The 13,628-nt window shown below is 54.1% G+C and overlaps 1 protein-coding gene across 1 annotated transcript in view; it reads right to left on the bottom strand.

Annotated features, from left to right (window-relative positions):
• Scn5a (sodium voltage-gated channel alpha subunit 5) overlaps positions 1–13,628 on the bottom strand; it is a 96,581-nt gene that overhangs the window by 67,357 nt on the left and 15,596 nt on the right. Inside the window, exons 2-5 of the mRNA XM_050141582.1 lie at positions 11,986–12,312; positions 9,746–9,864; positions 2,687–2,776; positions 1,339–1,467 (exon numbers count right to left, since the gene is read on the bottom strand). Of these exons, the coding sequence (XP_049997539.1) occupies positions 1,339–1,467; positions 2,687–2,776; positions 9,746–9,864; positions 11,986–12,258 (611 nt within the window). The 5' untranslated portion in view covers positions 12,259–12,312. The remainder of the gene's footprint in view (positions 1–1,338; positions 1,468–2,686; positions 2,777–9,745; positions 9,865–11,985; positions 12,313–13,628) is intronic.

The raw sequence follows: 13,628 nt of genomic DNA, 5'->3' as shown, positions 1-13,628 counted from the left end.
TGTCCTGGAGCAGCCTAAGAGCCCAACTCCTCTTTCAGCTCCCTCTCCCCTACAGCATAGCTCAGGCACATTCAAGAATTCAAGACAGCGAAAACTGAACGGAGCTCTGGTCCCACCGCGCTCTTCTGCACCACGGAAGCCAGGATGTGCAAGGGCATGGAGTGCCAGCTCCCAGCGCACGCTCTCTGTTGAGGGCAGAGCCCAGTTCAGCACACACCGGGACTGCCAGCTCAGTTCCGGACCAGGGCTTCCATACAGCAGCTCTGTCCTGATCGGTTGTCCACTAGAGACGGGCACCTGGTCTATGACATCCTATGGGAGGAGCGCCTCAACTCTGAGAGCTTTGCAAGTAGCCCCTGGGAAAGGAAATGAGGCCCTATGTGGACTACAGTAGGCCTGGGAACACGGTCACCTGTGGTGGGCTCCCTGTGTGCCCTGTTCCAGACACTAGTCTTCTTGCTGGTGAAATGGGACTAAGGGAGACATCGAAACCTGCAGGTCATGAGGCTGCATGCTGCTGCATCTGACCCAGGATAATAACGAATGGGGCTCAACAGAAAACTGCAGACTTTCTTAAACGATCAAGACAGCGTGGTTTGGAACATGTGCTTTATAGATGACTATGTCATCTTGCAAAGTCGAAAGACTGCACACGGCTAGCTGCCTCTAGTGTAATCCCTAGCTGCTGGGAGCCTCTGAGACGGGTCAGTGGCTTTAAGAAATGCCAAACAGGAGTTCTCCTGGCACAAGTTCCAGGGGAAGCTGGCTGCTTCCCCAGCTCCTCTCCTGCAATTTCACTATCAATTGCCACGGATGTCAGGTCACTGGTCACAGTGGGATCTGGGACTGGATTGCTTGTGGGATAGCATAGAGGATGTTGAAGCAGAATCAACACTCCCCCTGCCCCGTCTTCTGAGGTACAATCTTGTTAAGACAGGCTCCCCTCAGACTCACTATGTAGCCTATGTTGATCTTAAACTCATGACAATCTTTCATCCTTAGCCTCCTCAATTCCCAGAGAAGATCCTTCACTTGATCGTGTCCAAACACCAAGATGTAGAATATTAATAGTAATGTTGCCCCTTTAACGTGGGGCTGTCGCGGTCCCCATGTGAGCCAGGGTACTCAAGCACTTTCATTCCCTTGCTAGAACGAGCTGTAAGTTTCTATCCTGACTTCAGCTTGCCATAGAGCAAGGCAGGGACCCCTCTGTGGCACGTGTAGCTCACATGGACCACAGCAGGGATGCCTAGAAAGCCTGGAACATGGGGCACCAAAACCCTACTCCCACCCATAAAGCTGGTGTGAGGCGCCCGGTGCGATACGCTGGATACTTACGCCATGACTATCACGCTGAAGTCTAGCCAGTTCCACGGGTCCCGGAGGAAGGTGAATGCGTGCAGGCAGAAGCCCCGAGCTAGAATCTTCACCAGAGACTCAAAGGTGTAGATGGCAGTGAAGGTGTACCTGGGGAGGAGAGGTCAGTGGGGGCTCTTAGGGGGCTGGAGCCCACGGACTGGGTTCATAGGCCTCCCCACATGCTGTAAGCTCTGGGGAGACCTCACACCACAGCCATCACAATGGGCTGCACCCCGTGATTAAGCTTTAGGAAGGGCTGCAGGTCTGTGGCAAACATCTAGCTAACAAGTCCACCAAACCATTTGCTTTACAAGAGACTATCACGTGTCTAAGGAACTCTTCCCTTTTTCCTTTGCTGGAAGAGCCTGACAGACTCCTCACTCCACCTTGGGGTGGAGTGTTCACAGGCATATGGTGACTACCAGGTCAGCATCATGGGACATCAAGGACAGGGAGAGCCACTGACCCTTACCCATGTTTGTGGGCTCTCCACAACTAGCGATGGGGACCAGTGGCAGCCTCAAGTACCTGCAGGGCCAGGGTTCCAGCTGTCTACCCTGGGCCGAAGGGAATTCAGACCTTCTAGCATATAGTCCTGGTGGGTGCTTTCAGCCTTCGGCCGGCTGAGGCATCCAAAATGCCTGTGTGCTGGGGCTGGCCCATGGGCTGGGAGAGGGTGGTATCTTAGGCTTCAAAGCATCTAGACATAGCCATGGCAACACCAGCCCTGAGTGGTCCTCTGTGCAGGCCACTCTTGTAAGAGAGGCTGTTGCACCTTCTAGTTCTGTAAACCAGGAGCTGAGTGTGGTACAGGCGTGCAAGTCTGTTGAGACCTGAAGGAGTCGGACACTTTTTCAGGAAGGGAAGACCCTAAAGAGTCTACTAAAGCTGCAAAGGGTTATGGGAGGCAGGACTCAGGTGGGCGCCATGGCGTAGCAGGGACTGCATGTCGGGTCAGCCAGACTCCAATTCTCAGTGTGTCCATATTCCAGATGGGGCAGGAGCTGTGCTGACCCGTCAGGGGGGGTTAACGGAGAGGATGCTTACTGATCTCCTGTCAGTGCCTGGCATATCGCTCTTGAGGGGGTGACAAAAATTCCCCACATCGCCAATCTGCAGAGTTTGCACCTCTGAGGCTCCAAACTGAGAACAAGCAGGTGGCGGGGATGAGAACACAAGAGGACGGAGGCTAGGCAAAGGCCACCCTCCTTTGTAGGGTAGGGTGGGACTACAGGCGTGGCACAGTCTCTGTCTCAGACAACTCCAGGACCGTGGCATAGGACAGGAGAGGGAGGAGTGGGACACAAGGGCCCTTGAAGATACTCACTCGACATATTTGGTCCAAGGCGGAGGGTCGTGCTGGGCCATGAAGACACAGTTGGTCAGGATGGTACACATGATGAGCATGCTGAAGAGCGTGGCACCAGCGTTAAGGAAGCCACGGGAGGGCTACTGGCAAATCCACAAAGGGGACCCACAGAGAAAGCCGTGGGAGGGTCTCACCCGCAAACAACCATAAAAAAAGAACACAAGAAACCATGGGAGAACTCTACCCAGAAAGCCACAGAAGGGGCTCCCACAGAAAGTCATGGGAGGGGCTGCAGGAAGCCATAGCGGTCCCATCCAAAAATCCACAGAGGGGGCCCAAAGAAAGCTGCGGCAGGGGCCTCACAGAAAGCCACAAGAACGAGGGAGCCAAGCCACCACGGGAGTGCGCAGGGTGGGGGTGGGGAGGGCAAGCCGCCATACCCACTGATGGGCTGGCTGGTGTTGTCACTGCCAGGCAGGCTCTGTGACTCTTCTATGCTCCGCCCTCTCTACAGAGCCATTTGGGCCCCCCCCCCCCAGGCTCTTGCACAGCCCACGCTTTTCCATAGCTCTTAGCAAGCACCAGATAAGCTGGAGACCACGTCTTCCACAGGGCTCTCTGTGGGACCCAGGATGGAGTGGAGACACCCCAGACTTAGGGTTGACTCCAGCCCCAGGTCATACGGGAGGAACACAAACTTTACCAATGGCTCTGCAGTTTGGGGCAGGCCAGGAGGATAGGCAGGGTCCCAAGTTCTCTCTCCTCAGGCTTGAGCTTCAAAGTGCACACCTGGAGGTAACCTGCCAGGTGTCTGTGGGGGAGCATTTCCTGGGTGCTTCTGGCCATTGTACCCGCATCTCAATCTGGTTCTATGCCCTGAACTTCTTGCTCTTCAAATGTTCCTTCAGCAGGAGCTCCCAGCCTTCACAGACCACCCCACCCCTTGGCTGTTGCTGCTTTTCACCCCCAGCGGCCAGGCAATACCCCTTTTAGCCTGTGGCTCCTCACTGAATGAGAACTATCTGACTTTTGCCAGCAAGGGGGCACTGCAAACACTAGCACTGAGTCCTGGTTATCTTTGTGGGACCCTAGGTATTATCTACCATGCCCCAACTCTGGCTGTGTGTCCTCGCTACTGCTTCAGGCTGCACAAAGCTCTGTCTGACCTCCTCCATTCTTTCTCTTGCCTCTGCAAGACGGAGGAGCAAAAATCACACCCTGGGCCTCCGATGGGCGGGTATCCCAGTGGCCTGGCTGCACCGACCACTCCCTATGGCTGCCTCCAGGCTTGGGACACCACGGCCCAGCCGCAGCCCTGAGCACACAGCTGCCAAACAGAGATTCCCAAGGGCAGCCCCAGCCTGACCGCAGGCTGGCGCTTAGTGATGCCTGCTTCGACCGCAGAGCATATGCATGGGGATCCAGGCAGGTGGACACCCCTGCTGCCTCCAGGCTTCCGGAAAACCCAGTTCATTAGAAAAGCAGCCTCCTGTCTATAATTAATTCTCTAGCCTCTCATAAAAAAATGAGAAGTGATCGGGCCCCTTTATCAACTCAGAGTTGCCTTCAGGAATGCTCAATCCAGGGAAGGCAACTCTCCAGGCCTGGGGTCCCCACCTCAGGGTGACACACAGCTGCTGTAAGGCCTTCATCATGGTCAGCTTTAACTGCCAACTTGACACAGCCAAGCCATGAGAAATAAGCCTCAACTGAGGAACCAAGATCAGACTGACCTATGGGCATGTCTGTGGAGGGCTGTCTTGATGGACCCGTGGTGTAGGAGGGCCCAATTCACTGTGGACAACACCATCCCATGGGCAGATGGAGGTCCTGGGTTATATAAGGAAGCTAGCTAAGCGAAATCTGTCTGCAAGCCAGCAGGCAGCCTCCTCCGTGGTTTCTGCCTCTAACTTCTGGCCCTGACCTCCCTCAGTGGTGGACCATAATGCAGAAACTAAAACGAACCTGTCCTCCCCTACGGCGCTTTAGGTCAGTGTTTTATAACAGCAACCAATCAACTAAAGCAGTTGCCACAGCCAGGCCTATCTTCCTGTCCTTCAGACACTCCTCTGGATGTCCTATCCCTGCCTCCGACACATCTCCACGTCAGGCTCTGTGAGGAAACCCGCTCACTGGGAGAACCATTTACAAGCTCCTCAGCCAGCTCCTTCCATCTCCAGGGGGTCACTGCTGAACCACAGAAAAGCACAGAATGTTTCTGAAGTCCACACAGGATGGTTCCCAGAGCAGATATCCACTGGGCCCCTCCTAGGAACCGGGCTCTGTCCATGAACCAGTCTGACCCCTAAGAGCCCCAAGAGGTGGGAACTTTGCCTCCATCGGGAGATAAGAAAACTGATGCCTGAATCTCTGGCCACCGTCCCTCTGTTTATTTACATGGGATAAGGCATTGCAGATGTGATTCAGTTAAGTGGGAAGCACTGTTTTCCAGAATTACCTAGTTAGGTTCAATGTCATCACAGGGTCTTTACGGCAGAGAGGGGCAGGAGAGTCTGAGGCCCCTGACTGGCCAGTGCTTGCTTACAGACAGAGAAGAGCTCAGGAATGTGAAACAGCTCTGTAAGAAGAAAACCTCGCAAACCACCTCACCCCGAGAGCCTCCACAAAGGAACAAAGCCCCACTGATCCTTGATTTCCACCCAGCGAGAGCCTCCAGAGCTGTAAGATGATAGATGCATGCACCGCAATGCCAGCGTGTCTGTGCCCACGGATCTCAGCGGCACCAGGAGCCACCGACCACAGCAACAAAGAAGGAGGATGGCGTTAGCCCCGTCTGCACCGCATCCCGTGTTCAGACTTTCTGCAGGAGGAACTCAGCTCTGGTCCGCTCTCTGCCTCCAGAATGGAGGCCTTCGTGTTTAGTTTGGGCACCTCGATCCTCGCCGGACGACAAATACGTTAGTCCTGACCTGCCACCCACGGTGCTGTCAATCAAACCAGGTGGCAGGTGGGAGAGTGTCACATGGGAGGGGCAGGGGAATGATGCCAGTCTGTGTATGGCATGCACATGTGTGTGATGGTATATGTGGACACGTGCAAATGATCGTAGGATGCATGTGAACTAGGGGACTGTCTTGGGGGACACTGCTAGGTTTTCCAGATCCAGTGATGAGCTGGGGTGGGGTGAACCAGTCTCCTGCTCTTCCCTTTGACACAGGAAAAGTGTCACCTGGCTTTCTTGTCTTTGGAGATGGCTCTGACGCTACTCTGAGTCAGCTCTCTGTGTGCAGCGAGAGCCATCGCTCCCTACCTAGACCAGGATCCTAGTCTTCAGGCCTCCTTTCTAAGCACCCAGGACCCCAAGGAGCCCAGCACGGCCAATGCCAGACTTATGAATTAACCAAATCCCTGGACAGGACACACCCATTTATACCACTTGCTAGTTTCAGGCCAGTATCAAGCTGGTCTTCTGTGTGGGCAGCGGCAAAGGTCAGCTCTACAGGCCCGTGTACCGCGGAACATCTTCAGTCCTGTTGTGTCATTATCCCAAACACCCACTCCCAGCCTCACAATTAAAACGCCAGCAAAGGCTGCCTGTTAACAGCAGAGAATGCCTGACACTTGGGCCACTTAAGTCTCAGGCTCTAGGACTCCAACCTCCCAAAGAGGAGGGTTTGTGCTATTCATTGAACACGCACACATGTACGCATGCACACACACTCACTCCTAATTTTATTGCCCATTTGAATCTGGTAGAGAAACGTGGGAGGTTTTGAGAGCAGATCCTGAGCACCGCGAAGACAAAATGCTTCTTGGCATGGGCATGAGGTCTCTCTGAATGGGGCTGTGGTGGAATCCACAGTCCCTTTAGTTTCTTTTATTTAATCACGACAGGGACACATTCTGCAGGGCTATAACAAAAACACATAGGAAGAAACCAATTCTAGATGCCCATATTCACTCTGCCAGCCTTTTGCCAGGGATACACCACGAGCTTGTAACAAAGACCAGAGCCAAACAGAACGGTGGCACCAGCCAGTCACACCACAAGCCTCAACTGTCACAGGAGACCAGGCTGCATTCTTGCCTCTCTACGTTCGTTCGTCTCTGCCCAGCCCGTCCACAGACCGTTCTGTACAAGCACAGATGGAGTGGGTATTCAAATCAATGTGAAAACCTGAGCACGGTGCGCTTTCCCCATTGAAAGCCTGAGCTAAGACTGCTCACCGCGAGCCAGGCACAGTGGCCCATGACCTCCTGGCACTCCAGATATGAAGGTCAGATCAACTCTGAGCTCTAAGTAAACCTGGGATAGATACTGAAACTCTCTGCAAGAAGCTAAAACCCTAACAGAACTGCTTTGTGTTTCAGGGAATGGTGGATCACATCTTTAATCCCAGCATTCAGGAGACAGAGGCAGGTGGATCTCTATGAATTCGAGGCCCGTCTCAGAAAGAACTGCACTATGGTTGCTAATGGACACAGGCTCGGGCCACTTTGGGGAGAGGGGTTGATGGAATCTTCTTGACGTAGGTATTGGTGATGAATGTGCAGCCTTACAGATACATTAAGAACAATCACTGAATCGCACACTTTAAAACACGTTTTATGGTCTAGAGCCATGGTTCTTGCAAAGGACCCAAGTTCAGTTCTCAGCAGTTACACTGGGCAGCTTATCACCATCTGTAACTCCAGTTCCTGGGGGATCTGATGTCCATAAACACACACACACACACACACACACACACACACACACGGGGGGGGGGGGAAGCAGAGAGAATTAAAAACAAATCTAAAAAGTTTTACAATATGTGAAGTAGATCTCAACTTTTCAGGAGTCAGGGGAGAGCTTTTGAACTCTTGGGTCTTTAGCTGTTGGCCCTGGTCTAAAAATGCCTAAGAATCTGTCTTCTAAACAAACTTCCTGGGTGACACAGAGTGGAACAATGAAATGCAAGTTCTGAGGTGTGTCCTGGGGTTCTTCAGTTTCTACAAAATCCTACTCCTGATGCTGGAAGGCCTGGTGGGTACATCACTCTGAGGGGACTGAGGCCTGGGGTGTGGGGGAGAGGTGGGCTTCCAATCACCACAGATCTCAGCCCCTTCTTCCACTAGGTGGCGCTGTCAGGGATTATCATGGCCACTCCAGGTAGTGGAGTACCTACAACAGCTCCAGGGCCTAGGGTAGGGCCTCTCACACACAGATGCTCCCCTGGGGCGGCTACGGGGTGGTGCGGGGGGGGGGGGGGGGGGGGGGGGGGGGGGGGGGGGCAGGCAGGCAGGCATCAATGGCTCTCAATGCTGGTCTTGCCAGATCAGCAATTCACAGCTTCAGAGGCACCCCTCAAAGCACCCTCTAGGAGAGGACCCTGGTTGAGGATCTCAGCGTCCCTACTGTCTTCCTCACCCAACTGCTTTCTGGCCTCTCATCTGCCCTAGTGAGTCCCAGCCCAGTGCTCAGAGAGAGCCATGGGACCCAGGCTGCATCCCGGGAGATTTTCTTGGCTGCCAAACACTGTTGGGTTGGTAAGCTACTTGGAGAAGCAGCCCCGAGTGAGCCTGGAGGATGCTTTGGGGTGGCCACACCCCTAAGGCAGGTTAGAGACCAGCTCTGAGCTCTAAGGAAACCGTTTTTTCCCCCTCCTCCTTCAGCTCTGCTCTTCCTACAAAGCTGTGACCACACTCTGGAGGGAACAGCCATCTGCTGGCTGTTCTACCATTCTTAGGGAGCTCTCTGAAGGAGGTATGCCCATTCAGAGTGGGGGGAGAGGTGGCTGAGGGGTCTCGGGGGAGCTCTGCCCGGCTAGTTCACTACACCCACAACTGGTCCCAAGCATCGTCTGGAGCTCAGCAATTTAATGAGACTCACAATGGCATCTCTGGGCCTTGGAGGTGGCTCAGTGGGCGAGGGTGCCATGTCTGACCACCTGAATTTGATATCCGGCATCCACCTGGTGAGAAGACTGGCTTCTGCCCTCTGACCTCCACATACACACCATGGAGTACACGTGCTTCCGCCAACATCACATGTAAATAAATAAATGTAATAATAATAATAATCTAACAACGACAACTGCAGAAAGCTAAAACTGACCAACCAAACAATGGCACCGCCTACAGCCATGCCCTCATCCAGGGCACCAGTGGCCACGGATAAGGCTTCACAGGTCCTCGTCGTAAAATGTGGATGCCTCTGGCTTGCGGGCAGTGCCATCCCTCTCTGTCCCTTCTCCACAAGTCCCTTCTCCAGAGACGACTGGGCCGGTGAGCTGCCCCAGTGGCAAAGGCACTCGCTGACCACTGTGTTTGATCCCTGGAACGCACACAGGGACAGGAGACAGGTGACAGCCTGCGCAGTTTGTCCTCTGACCTCCACACTCCACACACACATAAAAACACAGTGTGTCTCACTGAATGAGATGCAGAGACGGGCTGACACCCCCAATTTGGGCGCTGCCTGAACTAGGACCCCGAGGCTGGTTTGGTGCCCTTGGTTCCACCGCTCCATTCCAACAGCTCTGTCAGCAGGCGGGAAGCATTTTTTAGGCTGCGGTTTATGTAATTGGATGCTAACCAGAGTTCTCTGAGAAGCTCTCAAACTGCAAACATTTTGTCAACACCTAGTTCAGAAGTGAGCGCTGCTTCCTTCGAAAGATGCCCACGTGAGAGAAAAAAAAAAAAAGAGAGGCCTTTTAACCAAGGAAAGGCTTTTCCTTGGTTGAACCTCTGCAAGGGGCAGCAGGAGGTGCGTGTGTGGGGTGGGGGGGGGCAGGGGCTGTGGTGGGTGGGGACCTTTGGAGCCATCAGAGAGAGGGGAAGGGGAGGATATCATTTCTTCTCAACAGACCATTTTTCCTCTTGAAGAAGCAGAGGGGATGGAAGGGCTTCTCAAATGTCCTATACCCCCAAGAACCCCCAGGGATCTTGTTAAAAAGCAGGTACTAACTCAGCACATCTCGGGTGGAGGTTGGGGTTCTACTTTTCTAATCAGCTGCTGGCGGTGACCATGCCGCTTATCCCAGGGGCAGTGAGGGGGCTCAGCACCCTCCCCTGAGCTCAGCACCTGTGTATGAGCCCAGGACAGATGCAGACGACACGATTACCAGCAAAGGATATGAATGTACTAGAATTTTCACAGCCGCTCTGCGCACGGGGTGGAAGGGGCTGAGGATGTACAAGGCCTTGGTGGCGCTGAACCGGAAGATGGTTTTCCCCTTGTTCAGCACAATGAAGGTCTGTGGATAGAGGGAGACAGCTGTCATCTTAGCCCTTAGGTCATGGCTAAGGGGTGGGGAAGGAATAAAGGAAGTGGGTCCTCCCTTTCCTGTGGACCCCTGTGCCTGGGCCACAAGTGGCGAGGGGCCAGGTGGAGTCAGGGGGACATCAGGCTGGCTGAGATTTACTTCAGTTTCAGAATTACCATTTCAACAAGGGGCTTCCAGCCGGGTGTGGCAGCACACGGCTATAATGGCAGCCCCTGGAAGCCTAGGCAAGATGATTCTTCTGTTCCATGCTAGCTGCTTCTGGAGCAGAAGCCTGTAAGACCCAGGGAGGCTTCCTCCCTTTCCTTCTCCCACACTGCATGGAACATTAGCAGAGAAGGCCCGCTTAAAGCCGGGCCAGCGCCGACATACAGGTGGGGAGGGAAAAGAAAGCTATCATCCAGGCTTTCCCTGGGACCCAGTCTGCCTGAGGTCAGCCAAAGGTCAATCTCCTTCTGGCACTCAACCTAGTGTCTCCCTCTTGGAAGGTTGTGAGCAGCCTAGGGTGGCCTGGGCTTGGAGGTCTCTATAAGGTATGTGCCTATCTGGCATACCGGGGCGGGGCGGCCGTGAGAGCCTGCAGAGTGGAAGCCAAAGGCAGCCAGCATGTCAGAGGCGATCCGAGATCGCTCACCTTTGTGGGCTGAGTGGATGGGACGAAGCTCTATAAACATTAAAATTTGGGCTAGTGGGACAAAGTAAGCAGACAGATTAGAACCAGAAGTTCCATTGGGGTGCCTCCCTCAGCCAGGGTCAGCAAGGGGCACAGGATGGAGTCTGGGGCACTAGGCAATCTCTGAACAAACATTCCTTGGCTCCGCCCACATGGGCTGCTGGAGGGGCGGGGCTTAGAGACTCGAAGCCCACCCAGCCTGGAACTCCATCCTTAGGCTCATCTGACTCCAACCTGCTTTCTGCTCCTCTCACAGGGACCTAGACTCTCTTCCGGCCGCGTCCCTGAGCCCAATCCAACTTCTCCCCGTCAGCTCTGACCGACTGTGACCAAAACCTACCCACTCGCTCACCTAGATTCCACCTTCTGGCCTAATAACGGTCACACTCCCACCCAACCCTGACCCTGCTCCAGTCACTTGAACCAGCGAGTTCCGGAAGCCTCAGAGGAGGTCAGCTTTCCTGACTTGTAGATTGAGTGCGTGTGGGCCTCTTCCCATCCACAGCTGATTACACATGAAGCTGTGTGTGTGTGCATACACACAGACAAGCATACTCTGGCTCTTGGTCTCCCAAACACTGTCTCACACCATGGTGACGGACACACTGACACACATTACATAGATCCTCACACTGACTACAGTTCCCTTTCTGGCCCCACAGGGGTTGCTCTGCCTTTAGCTTGGAGCTGAGCACAGTAACCCAGCAGCCACCTTGGTCTCTGGTGCCTGGCCTTCAGGAAAGGCCACGCCCTGGATTCCAGTCTGTCGTCCCACTACCAACCCCTACAGTTAGGTCCAGCAGTGTGGAAAGCAGAGTGGGGATCCTATGCCTCTGTAGGATCTCTGCATGCCTGTCACCTTGTTTGGTGCAACATGGTGATCCGTGGTCTGAAGAGGAGGCCAGGGCAGGGCCTTGTGGAGAAACAACACTCCGTCCATTTCCCCAGGAGCAAGAATGACAGAACCAGTCTTCCCCACAGGGCCCAGGAGACTATGGCTGTGGCTCAGCTTGAGACAGCTGGCTCTGATGATGATGTCGGCTAATTCTCTGAGCTACAAGAGGGAGGGAGGAGCGCATGCTGCTTTTATTTAGAAGAGAGACGACTCAGGTCTTCCTTCCAAGTGCCCACACATCTGGGGACAGGGAGGAATCCCCTAGAGGTGTCTACCAAAGCACTACACAAGAAGGCAAGAGTTTAGCGGTTCACCCCTCAACTTAGGGATACAAACATCATTATTTATGTCTTTACCCCAGAACTCCAAAATTAAGGTGACTGGAATACAGATCAGTGGTGAGTCACTCCCCCAAAGCCCAGGGGAGCCGGCCCCACAGAACTCCACAGAAGCAGAACCCCATCTGCTGCTGTCCTTCTGGGAGCTACCTAAATGGGTGAGGAGGGTATTGGGGGGTGGTAGTCACCTTCTGGGTACTGTAGAAAGGGTCCAGGTCTTCCAGGGGCTCCCCAATGAGTTCTCGTGGCGGGTTGCCATAGAGATCCGGAAGCTTTTTGGAGGCCTGCAGGTCCAGCTGGGGCCGGGGAGCCTCCTCCTCTGGCAGGCCCTCACGACTCTCCTGTGATGTGGCCGAACCTCGGGCCTGCTTTTCTGCCATGCGCTTCTCGATGGCCGCCAGGGACTCCCGGGTGAACCTACGGAAGCTGCTGGTGCCCCGAGGTAACAGGAAGTTTGCCATCTTCTCATCCTGCTTCTGGGGGCACAGGCTCTCCTCAGGCTGCCTGGGGGTACGCTGGAAGACACAGACGTGTGTGATGGGGTGCCACAGACAGAAGGCAGGGTGGTCAGTCAGCTATGCTGGAGCAGGAAAGGACACAATTTGCTAGTGGGTACAAGTATCCCCAGTTGCCAATCGCTGAACAGGCCACACATGATTGACAGTGACCAGGGGTAAATACCTAAGCTCTCCCCCGTGGTGTGCACGAGGGACGGCACTGGAGTGGCTTCTCCACTCCTGCCCCAGTGCGTGGGTCTGAACACCAGTGGCAAGGGAAAGTGTGTCATCGTGATAGTTTTACCCTGCCCACTCTGCACCAAAGAAAACATTCCAACTGTGCTCTTTTAAGACATGTCCCATCCCCAACTGGATCCCAGGTGTTGCGATATTAAATAGTTCCACGCTAGCCTGGAATGGAGTGTAAAAAAGGTTTATTTATTTGGGGACAAACTCACAGAAAGAGTAGAGATCTGCAGTCCTCGCATGCACGGGGAACTGGAACCCAATCCAGCAGCCAAGGGGCTCGCACATGCCCCTACATCTGCATTTATAGTACAAGAGACCACGCCCAAAGTGGGCTAGCATCCCCAAAATCATTGGCTGAAGAAGAACCTCCCCCTTTTGTCTAAATATGATGGCTCCACGGAGCAGGGATGGACAGAGAGGCCATTTGCTTTATACCAGACCTTGACAGAATGGGTCTTCCACTCCCCCATGAAAGGTGAAACATGCATATGCCAGGAGTTGGCCCTGGATGGGTCCAGGAGCTCTTCCTCCTCTCCAGGAAATACTCCCAGACTAAGTGGTATCCAGTTCCCAGTCCCATGCCCTCACATGAGACCTGGGCACAGGAGGCGGCAATTGAGAGGACATCAGCATTTGCCCCATGGGACCTAGGAAAACCTGAGGGTTTTCAGAAACACCTGGGCAGTAACAAAGGAGATGGCATCCACATATTGGCACTCCGGTGTGCACAGCCATAAGGACCTCTGATGAGCATCTCGTGGGAATCCCCTGGGGGCAGCCCATCACTAACTAGGCTGGCTCGAAAGATGGGAAATGTGAAGGGTGTGCCTTTGGCTCGTCACACTGTCCCCTCTTCCCCCACAAGAGCGGACAAACAAATGCCAGTCCCAAGGGGACAGCAACACCGGAAGACAGTGACCACTACTGCAGAGGACATCCAACAGGCACATGCCTGTGACGTCAAACCGGGAGAATGTGGCCCCCGGTGGCCTCAAAAGATTCAGAACCTGGTGCAAACACACTCTGTCTATGACAGCAAGGCAGAAGAATGCATTCCTGACTGCCTCACCAAAACAGGATGTGGC

Source organism: Alexandromys fortis, unplaced genomic scaffold, assembly GCF_014885135.2.
Source record: "Alexandromys fortis isolate MF-2015 unplaced genomic scaffold, M_Fortis_MF-2015_v1.1 scaffold_44, whole genome shotgun sequence".
Classification (NCBI taxonomy): domain Eukaryota; kingdom Metazoa; phylum Chordata; class Mammalia; order Rodentia; family Cricetidae; genus Alexandromys; species Alexandromys fortis.
The sequence above is the reverse complement of the archived record's forward strand: the minus strand, read 5'-3'. Positions and strand labels throughout refer to the sequence as shown.